This window comes from Lolium rigidum, chromosome 1 (assembly GCF_022539505.1).
Source record: "Lolium rigidum isolate FL_2022 chromosome 1, APGP_CSIRO_Lrig_0.1, whole genome shotgun sequence".
Classification (NCBI taxonomy): Eukaryota; Viridiplantae; Streptophyta; class Magnoliopsida; order Poales; family Poaceae; genus Lolium; species Lolium rigidum.
In genome coordinates, this window is record NC_061508.1 from 78,204,047 (window position 1) to 78,215,170 (window position 11,124).

Sequence of the window (11,124 nt, forward strand, 5' to 3'; positions counted from 1 at the left end):
CCCCGGGAAGTCGTTAATATGTGGAGCGCGCGGCGTGACAGAGCCATGGGTGGCGCTGGCAGTGGGAGGGCTATAGTGGTGAGCCGCCGACGGCGAGGTGTGGTGGGATCCTTGGTGGGGGTTCACGGCGAGAGAGAAGGGTGGGAATGGAAGATGGACCGGATGGGCTGTGAGGGCCTTAGTGGACAAGGGATTTTACTGTCGAGCAGCCCATGAGATTTTACTGTGCAGCCGAGATGGGCCGTTAGGTTTGATCAGCTAGACTGAACGAGACCCCTAAATATACCTCTCTTTTGCCCCTTCATACCGCGTGGGCATTGAACTGATACGCCACACTCTTCACTCTGCCATAGACATTCTTCTTCAGAGATGTCTCAACACTCAATTTATTTCTCTTCACATTTCTCATCTTCTCTTGCCGTAGGGAAGCCGCCGAAACTCATCTCGGCCTTCCGCCCTAGGGCAGAAAAGATGCTTAATAAAATGCATGAGAAGCAATGGTAGACCATACATATCCTCATGCTGTATATCATAAAACGCCTTGGTTCTCTGCCGTTGTGTGCCTTTATTAAGTTAAAGTTAGGCTCGTCTTGAGCCTACCGTAAAAAAATAAAACGCCTTGGTTTTGTTCCCTGCTGACACTGGGATAACACATCTTCGTTCATATACGCACGCTGATCCATATCCCCAACTCCCAACCTCAAATATTCACCAAACGCACAGCCTTTTGCGTGACCTTTCAACTTTTTTTTGCGAAAAGAACCTTTTTTGCGAAAAGAACCTTGCATTAAAAGAAACATCGAACGGTACAAAGCACCTAAAAAAGGAAAATATACAATGAAATCCTTGAGATGCCGTTCATCTTTAATCTCTAGACCAAGTCGATGGTGCGCTGCCACTGTTGCCCCTCCTGAGCCGGCCTGACGTTGCTTGTTGCAGACGGGAAGTCACCGAACAGGTTCCACTAGTGGAAAAGAGGCCTTTCGTCCAAGCAAACGTCCCCGTTTTGAACCAAACCGGGACCAATGGGGGGTATTGGTTCCGGTTCATCATGAAAACTCTTTAGTCCCGGTTCGTTTGGACCCTTTAGTCCCGGTTGGTAATACAATCCGGGACTAAAGGGTGGTCTATGGGGCAAAAGTCTTTAGTCCCGGTTCGTATTACCAACCGGGACTAAAGGTCTACCCTTTAGTCCCGGTTCGTAATACGAAGGGGGACTAAATGGTTTTTTGCCTCCCCATGCACCTCCACCCCCCCACCGTGGATCGCCTTTTTTAACACTGTAAAATATAAAAGAAAATGATAGAAAATTCAAAAAAATAAAATCTTTTCAGATTCTTGTATGTTATGCAACCTACTATTAGGGAAAATTAACAAATTTGAGTTTTCATTTTTTTTGCAAAAAAGGTTTGAAAAATGGTAAAACCGTATTAACTTTTGCATACGACGTCAAAAAAAAACGTGTAATATATCAAAATGATCATGGGAGAAAGTTACATTTGAATTCACCCGGGTTTACCCGGTTAGCTAATTTTTTATATTGTCAAAATTCCAAATGGAAATATGAAAGCATGATGATTTTAGTTTTTGCCAGAAATTCGAGATTTTATATTTTTAATTTTTTCAAAATAATAATTACATCATGCATAAAGATTACTATTACTTAACCATAAAGTTAGCCAATTTTTAGATTTTCAAATTTTCAAGTTTGGCAAAAAAATATTAAAAAATATTAAATTAAAAAAATATTATAATACAAATTAAAAACATTAAAATTGTAATACCATTACCACAATATGTTATTACGTCATTAGTTTTGTTTATTAAAATAATTATTTGGAATTCGAATAATAAATAAGTGTGACATCGATCAACATGTTAATAGGATTGATATGATACTAGTATCACAACATGCGCGCGTAGCACTTGGAAGCGAGATAGGAAAGGAACTTGGAAGTTAAGCGTGCCGAGTGTTGGAGTAGTGGGAGGATGGGTGACCGAGCGGGAAGTTGGACCACGGGTAAGTAATTTGACTATTGATTAAGCGTAGTTAGAGATTAAGTGTAGTTAGAAACTAAACTAGTTAAATAACTGAAATACTAGAAATTCTGAAAAAATAGAAAAAAAAAGAGGAGCGGAAAATAATTGGAAGCGAGATAGGAAAGGAACTTGAAAGTTAAGCGTGCCAGTGTTGGAGTAGTGGGAGGATGGGTGACCGAGCGGGAAGTTGGACCACGGGTAAGTAATTTGACTATTGATTAAGCGTAGTTAGAGATTAAGTGTAGTTAGAAACTAAACTAGTTAAATAACTGAAATACTAGAAATTCTGAAAAAAAAGAAAAAAAAAAGAGGAGCGGAAAATAATTGGAAATAACCAAATAGATTAAAAAAATAACGAAATAACCTTTAGTCCCGGTTCGTGTTATAAACCGGGACTAAAGGGTATTTTTCCTCGACGCGCGCCAGCAGCCCACGTGGCGCAGCCTTTAAGCCCGGTGCAACTTTGAACCGGGACTAAAGGGGGGACCCTTTAGTCCCGCCTTATTGGTCCCGGTTTGAAAACCGGGACTAAAGGCCCAAATGGACCGGGCCTATAGCCCCGTTTTCCACTAGTGTTCAGAAGGCCACATCTGCCCCGGAGACGAAGAAAAATGAATAACCATCGATGAAGCTCCTTGACAATCCGTAGATTCCCATAACCAGAAGAAATCCTCGAGAAACACACCACTCTCATAAGCTTCTCAACATCGCTGCCGAGATAGGACCGAAGCCGGGAAAACTTTATTAAACGAGGAGCCACCCCAACAAACCTTGACAATAATACCAGGAAACGAAGCCCTCCTGCCGGCGAGGACCGAGATCCACCGCGTCTCCGTGGCCCAAAGGCCACAAAGGCGGGACAAATCGACGGTGGTGGTGATGGGAGGCGGTGAAACCTAGATCGCTTTGTCGCGTGAGCTTTCAACTTAATCACATTGTCAGCCATACTTCAGTTCTAATGCACGTGTTGTGATGTTGAAGTGCTCCATCGATCACCACACCATGTTTACCAACGATCCAAGTGTGTCCACCGAAGATGCGATCCTGACCTCTAGGGCACTCTAGGGATTTACCAAAAACACATTATCTCCCACATGTATGAAAGATAATCCCATCGGGTTACCCCAAAGGACTTAAAGCGTCCGATATCGTGGTCACATGCGTACAAAACCGTCGCGATAAAAGACCACACCGGATCCATTTCCCTTTCTTCCTCATCATCCATGATCAAAGTAATCTTCTCCTTCTCTGTAAGCGTTATCTTCTCCATCAACTTCGGCAACACCCTTGTCCAGTTTAGAACTGGAACATGATTCCGCCACAGCCCTGGCCCTCCCATCCCCACACGCACAAGGATGCGAAGGGACGGGAAATCAAACAAACGAACTAGGAAAACGTTGATCTATTAATTCATGGATCAATTTTTTAAAACTAAAACCAATGAACCGAACATACTAAAACGGAAATTGAAAAAAAAGAAATGTATGCATGAACAGTACTAGTTCATCTTCAGATGCCATTATGTTCGAAGCCAAAAAGCAAGGATCATCCTCCTGGTGGTAGCACGGATGTTGGCGCCCGATCAACCAGCACTCCAGCAGTCATTAATTGAGACGACACGCACACATCCGCGCAAGAACGAATCACAAAATGACATAATTTGACCATGATCACAGAATGTTCTTTCCCGTCTGGGATAAATCCATGTACACAACGGTACTTGTTAGTAGTGATTCGATCCACAGCGACAAACACCACATGTAGTACTAGACATTTGTCTATACATCACGTACGTACAATTTGTACAAACGGTTATAACACTAACAATTTGACACCCGCTCCGATCGTTCATTGAAAAAGCAACACAGAGCGGGCGAGAAAGATTGAAGTTACGCCAACGATCATTCAAGCTAGGCGGTTGCCCGCTCGCGGCAGCGCGACCCTCTGCTTGGCGTCGGCGATCGCCTCCTGAAGCTCGCCCCACAGCGCCTCCTGCCGCTCCTTCTCCTTCTTGGCCTTGCCGGCCGCGGCCCTCAGCCGCTTCTTCACAGCGCCGGCCCCTTTCCGGGTGTATGCCGCAGGCGCCGGTGCCATCGGCTGCGCATTTCCTTCCGCCGCCGCTGCCGCCGGCGCCGCCCTCCGGCCGCGAGGAGCGCGCCTGGAACGGGACACCTCGGCGATCTCGCCCTGCAGCCGACCGCGCTTCGCCTCGATCCGCTCCAGCGTGGCGAGCACGTCGTCCAGGACGTGCTCCATGTCCTCCACGGGCAGGAGCGCCTCGTCGCCAACGCCGATGATCAGAAGAGCGTCCTTCTTCGTCATGGTGGTGGTGGTCGGAGTGGGATGCTACTCGAAGGCAGCGAACGAGGGGAGTGGATTAGAGCAGCCGGTGATAAATAGAGGGAACCGTAGTGGGAACGAAGGGGCGGGAGTGGCCTTGCGGTTATAGATTCGCACGTTCGTTTGCAAGCACGCACCGTCGTCTGAACTGCCCGACGGGAGTGGATTGGAAGGGTCTGTCCGACCGTCCAGGTTTAGGCCACGACCTCTCAGTGACTGACACACACGGGAGAGACGACGCATCCCTTGTGTCGCTCGCATGACCATGTAGTAGAAGCACTCCATCATCACTGCGAAGAGAAGCGGGGAGAGGGGGTCCCCTTTCTCAGTCCACGTCTATTCCAAATGAATCCCCCGGCCACCCCATTTACTCGAAACCCTGGTGGTGGCGGTGGAGAGGAGGGAGCAAACTATGTTGATCTAACGCTCACCAAACCCGAGCTTGGCTAGGACCTCGAGGAGGAAACCCAATGCACCGTCGAACGCCTTCGTGATATCTAGTTTGAGGAGGACAACATCGATCTTGGAGTTTTCTAGCTTCTAGGCCACCCCTCCGGATGAAGACGCTCTGGTGATTGCCCACAAGCTTCGTCATGAGAGGAGCCACTCGCGTAGCTAGCATGTTGTCCACCATTTTAGGCTTGCTATGAATGAATCTAATCGGGCAGAAATCCTTGATCTCCAACTCCTCGGCGTTCTATGGAAAAGGGTCACGAGGACATGATGTGTTACTCGAAAACTACGGCGGTCACCATGCCACAAAGCATAAAAGACCTCAAATACATCACCTTTAATGATGTCCCAACACGAGGTGAATAAAACCTTGGTGAATCCGTTAGGGTGGGGATTTGACCACTTGCCAAACCTCCTCTTCGGAGAAGGCCACGTCTAGCTCGGAAAGATCAAACGTGGGGATCCACAGGTGATTAGGCTGCTATATAACGTACCGCTGACGGTAAAGTATCCTCAAATTTTGGCATAGCGCATCGAGCTGGACTTCTCATATCTCGCTGCAGCCCATGCATTTCCATGATCACAAGGCAGTTATCAGAGTGTTTTGGATCTCCATTAATGACCTTTTAAGATGGGAATCGATCTCTCCATGTTTGTGTAGCCACACCACGGTCCAACCTCTCTGTAATATAAGAACTTGCATCATGGATGTTATTCCTCCAAGTAAAAGCATCACCTACAAAGCACAAATCATCCAGCTCACACTCCTCCAAAGTCTCCTTAAATTTCTCCATACAACTTTGCGGTCTAGGCACGCCCCTTCCTTCTCCCAAGCATATAACATTTCACTAAAATATCCTATACATAACCATGGTTTGTCATTTTGGTGCTTCAATGTTTTCATGAGCTTCCATGTGTTCTCCTTTCCATCAGACCTAGGATCTCCGCGACACGAAGCCATCGGCCTCCTTGATTTCAATATTGATATGGTACCTCGAATTGAAACCTACCACTTTAAATTGCACCTCTCTCTCTCTCAATCTCTTCCAAAATACTGCTAAACCTCCACTTAGGCCTTCACAATTTTTTACCATCATATGAGACATACCAAGCTTCCATCGAAACCATTCTAGCATACTTTGACCCGTTTTCGTGTTTGTCAAAAATAACACATAGGGGTCTTCCTTCTTTTGGAAACCGACAAGTCCGTGAACCACCGGGCCGTTCCTGAACCCCCAGAGGTTCTATCCACCCAGCTTCATTTCTGGTCGTGAAGCTGTTTCGACATACCCGCTTTCTCATCGTTCAGGTCACCTCCATGTTGTTGCATACCGGTTTCATTCTCCTTCACCTTCTTCGTCTTGACCGGTACTTCCACATCCACCTCCATTACATCACCCCTTTTAGTTCCCACAGTGATTGCTCCTCGTTTTGTGCCCTGCTTTGCTCCTCTCTTTTGTCTCTGGAATGTAGCAATGGTCCGGATTGCCTCCATTTGTTTTTTTCCTTTTCCTTTTCTACTCCACGTAGTCCCTCCTTTTCTCTTCATTCCCACCCTTCCGTTAATTCTGCATATTTCCATCCTCAAGAAGTATCATGTTCTCCTTTACTTGCCTTTATTTCTCACTTGCACCATCACCTTCCCTTCCCACTTCCTTCCAATCAGCGAGGGCTGCTCCGGTGCTCCCCCCTAAATGAAGTTCAAGGGTTATAGTTGGCTTTTTTTCGTGTGTTGGGTCCGTGGAAACCCATATCCAGCCCATATATACCGTATGTAATGATACAGTATATGTACGTCGTATAAGAAAAAAGAGAGGTCATGTGACCAGTTAATGATCTTATCGGCCTAAGTACCGCCCTACGCCAACGACCTTTTATAGGACCTTTCTATTTCGGTACACGCACGTGACCGTAGATACGTACAAAAACGAGGTACATCACAATGCGGGTCATAGGGGCCTGTACATGGTTGTACGGTCAGTGAACTTACACTAAAATTACAATTGTGCCCTCATTTACAAACAGGTATGGAAAGAGCTACACCATTGTTGTGTTTGACGCGCCCATAATTTTTTCAGGGGAGGAGCACCGGAGCAGAAGTGCCAATCAACGACCACAACCAACATGAGTTGTTTTGGAGCTAGCACTTTCCCATCCTTTTCATTGTTACAATGTTGGCTCGTCCTTCTCTCTCTTTTCCCGTTGCACTTCCTCTAATTCCCCTGAAGGTAGTGTCTACCTTGCGCCAAGATGGAGCATCGCTCCCATGTTGTCTCCCAGCACCCATCTACTCCACCCTCTCTTAGCTTCACTAAACAACTTATACCATATTCCCTGTCACGTGGCACCCATCGCAACCACCTTCCATACTACGGATCCCCCTTTTTAGTTTAATATCAGATTCCCTGTCTAGGTGGCCAATCATACCACAGATATAGCAGAAGTCCGGCTTGTATTCATACTCAAGATGGCATCATTCGTTCTCCCGCTTTTGTCAATGACCACACAGTAATGCCTCTCATGAGGGACTTGGCTATGGATATAAGTACTTTAACTCACATATATTTTCCTTGAGCTAGTCCATTCTCCACACCATCAACCTCAATCCATTCTCCTATTTGATCACCGATGTTCTCCCCCGTCTCCCTACTTATCATACCAAATGGCAGATTCAAAACTCTAACCCATGTCGGTATCTTATTGAATTGTACTCATCTATACCTTTGCTAGCGACGTAATCATCCATCACAAGTAGTGCATTTTCAAATCTCCAAGCCTCCTCCCACCTCCCTTTATAGCTTTCTTCTTTACAAACGCAAAGTGGAGCGTGAAGATAAAGATGTTGTCTCCCGGATCCTTACAATCAATTCCTCTCATGGGGCACCATATTGGCCCTAGTGAATTCTCCATCAGACTACAATTACTAGCTTTTTCAAATCGCTTGAGCCTTGGCAACACGCTCATCTCCAACCAATCCTCACTCCCTTCCGTTAATCCTCCGACAGCTTCAACCCATGCATCATACCTTCCACCCGCTCAATCTCCTTCAAAACCCCGCCTCACGCACATAGGTCAGATCTAGGGAAAACATGTTTTACGAATGTGTACTCTAGTCCACACAGAAGGCTTATGGTGGATGGTGGTTGGCTTTTTTGAGAAAAGGGGCGTGGGGACTGGGCCCGAAAAGTGATCGCACTAGTGGGATGCAAACCGAGATCAACACGGGGATTTTTTTTTAGATCAACCAAATATTTCATTAAGCGAAAATCGAGTTACATGAAGCAACAGACGTGGAAACTAAAAGACAAACCATGATAATATGACTATCCTGAATTTGCAGATAAATCCTAAAAGATCGAGAAATACAAAACGATCCCTAGGGTTTCCTTCAACCGCTGTAGCCAGTGGCCACCGCCCAACTGTAGTGTCGCCGAGATGGATAATGTCGGAAGAGACGATGAGCCTCCACCATTGAAAGATCCAAAAAAGCACTATCTCCAACAAGGCTTTGTGAGTTGATGAATAGGCATGTTGCAAGCAGCGAGGCAATGTTGTGGTACGTTGACCAGGGGACGTCCCCGTGCTGTCGTAGACCTAGATCTGATGCCTCCCATCGACGAAGTCATAGAAGAACGACATATCCACCACCTCCGGGCCAACTTGTTTGCTCTATAGTATCTATGACCATTTCCTCTAATGAAATTATGACCTTTTTTTTTTAACTTAGATCGTCGTAATTTTGAAGGGTTTTGGCACCTCCAAATGGCTTACGGCCGCCTGATAGATAATCGACATAGATCTATGACAACTTCACCTATGGTCACCGAAAAAAGGTCACAAGTTAAAACATTTCTTGTAGAGCGTTTCCCCCTTAAAAAGCAAGAATAACTCCTCCCTTCCATCCATCTCCACTTCCCCACCTCAGTGAGCTGCAAATTTTGCATGGTGTCGACCTTTGGGTTGCCCGAGAGAAGCTCAAAGAGGAGCTCGTAGGAGGGTGTGGCAAGGAACTGAGGAAGAGGTCGCTGGTCCATCCTCTCCGGGCAGCCGCCATAGTCGCGCTCCACGAAAAACTATGCATAGCCTGGGAACGACCTGGCCATCTTCATCATCAACGCCGAGAGGGAGAAAACCAGCTGTGAGAGACCCTCTCCAGTAATGCTATATGAGGATGGGAGTCATGCAAAATAGGAGATCTGGGAGGAGGTTGTGAAAGTATAGGACCCTAATTTTTGTTGTTGTATTATTTCCATGACCATCAAGGGTTATATAAAGAGGTACAAGGAGGGGAGAGACTTGGAGTACAAGAAGATCCGTACAATGTTAGTCTATCTCTAACTCGTACATGTATATGTATTCTAATATTTTTCCTCAGTCGTAGTGGGAGTGAAGTGGACGATTGCGACTGGGTTTAAAGTCTTGCACTACTGTCTCTTGTCCTCCTTGTCATCATCGGCGTCCTCTTCTACTGCATTCTCTTCCCTCCCACAGTCACAACAGGAGTGCCGTGGATGTAAGTGAAGCCGTCGTCGTGCCTTGCAGTTGTATCTTGTGTGTCAATCATGTAGACGATGTTGTATGGCGGTAGTGATGTGTTGGCGAATTGTCAATGATGACCACGATGATGTAGACCTTGATGTTGTAGTGTTGACGATGAAACACTAGACTTGAAGGCGTTCTTGCCCCTCGCGGTGACGATTGAGTTGATTCTTTGCCATCGGATAAACTAGACTTGAAGGCGTTCTTGCCCCTCGAGGGAAGTAAAACCCAAATTTGTTGATTCGACACAAGGGGAGCCAAAGAATACTTATAAGCCTTGACAACGGAGTTGTCAATTCAGCTGCATCTGGAAAAGCACTAGCAACAGGGTGATGTGAAAGCAGTGGTAATATGATGCGGCGCCAGAAAATAGTTGGTACTACTTTGATGGCGTGTTGACAGGGAAATGTGATGCGGCAAGAATATGAGAGAAATAGTAACACAGCAGTAGCAGTAACACAGAGGCGATGGCACTGGAAAATATTCCAGTGCGCAGTTGATTGAAAAACAATGATGATGAAATAAAGGACCGGGGTTCCCGACGATCTACACTAGTGGTAACTCTCCACATAACAAGTGTTGGGTGAACAAATTACAGCTGGGCAATTGACAGAATTGAATTTAGCATTAAGACAAAATATCCAGTCTATTAATATCGTAGGCATGTTTTCCATATATAGTCATACGTGCTCGCAATGAGAAACTTGCATAACATCTTTTGTCCTACCAACCCGTTGCAGTGGGGCCTCAGGGGAAACTACGGGTAATTAAGGTACTCCTTTTAATAGAGCACCTGAGCAAAGCATTAACATTTGGTGAAAACATGTGATCCTCATATCAAAGTCATCCCCTCTGGTTATCCCAATTCGAGATCACTTTGGGGCCTCGAGTTCCGAACAAAGACATGTGCATACAATTTGTAGATACAATCTAAGCAACAATTATAGAGCCTAGATCTAAGATCATGCCACTCGTGCACTAGTGACAAGCATTAAATATAACAATATTGCAGCAACAAATACTTCACAAACTTATACGATATACTGAACATAATGACCAATCCATCGGATCCCAACAAACACAACACCGATTACATCATATGGATCTCAATCATGTAAGGCAACTCATGAGATCATTGTATTGAAGCACATGGGAGAGAGTACCATCTAGCTACAGCCAAGAACCCATAGTCCCTGCGGGAACTACTCACAAACCATCATGGAGTCGAAGTGGAGGTGGTGGAGTCGATGGCGATGGCTCCGGGGGCACTTCCCCGTCCCGGCAAGGTGCCGGAACAGAGACTTCTGTCCCCCGAAACTTGGTTTCGGCATGACGGCGGATGCGGAACTTTTCGTGGACGGAGGGTGGTTCGTAGCGGAGTTTTTATGTCAGAGGGGTCTTATAGGCGAAGAGGCGACGCGAGGGGGTGCACGGGGTGCCCATACCAACCCCCACGCGCGGCCAGGCCTGGGCCCGCGCCTGGGCCTGGTATGGATGCCCCGTGGCACATCTCCGTCTCCCCTTCTGACTCCCGGAGTCTTCTGGTATATTATAATTTCTGTGATTTTTTCAGAATTTTCCGAGCACTTTCATTTTTGGACATTTTCTGCAATAAACAGATATAATAAATAGAAACTGGCACTGTGACACTTGTTAATAGGTTAGTCCAATAAATGTCGTAAAATGATGCGAAATACGCATAAAACATAGAGGAATTGGTGTAAAACAAGCATGGAGCATCAAAAATTATAG

The 11,124-nt window shown here is 46.0% G+C and overlaps 1 protein-coding gene across 1 annotated transcript in view; it reads right to left on the reverse strand.

Moving 5' to 3' along the window:
- Positions 1–98, reverse strand: part of LOC124676113 — a 12,809-nt gene extending 12,711 nt beyond the window's left edge. The window contains exon 1 of the mRNA XM_047212200.1: positions 3–98. Within this exon, the coding sequence (XP_047068156.1) occupies positions 3–47 (45 nt within the window). The 5' untranslated portion in view covers positions 48–98. The remainder of the gene's footprint in view (positions 1–2) is intronic.
- Between the last annotated feature and the right edge of the window lie 11,026 nt (positions 99–11,124).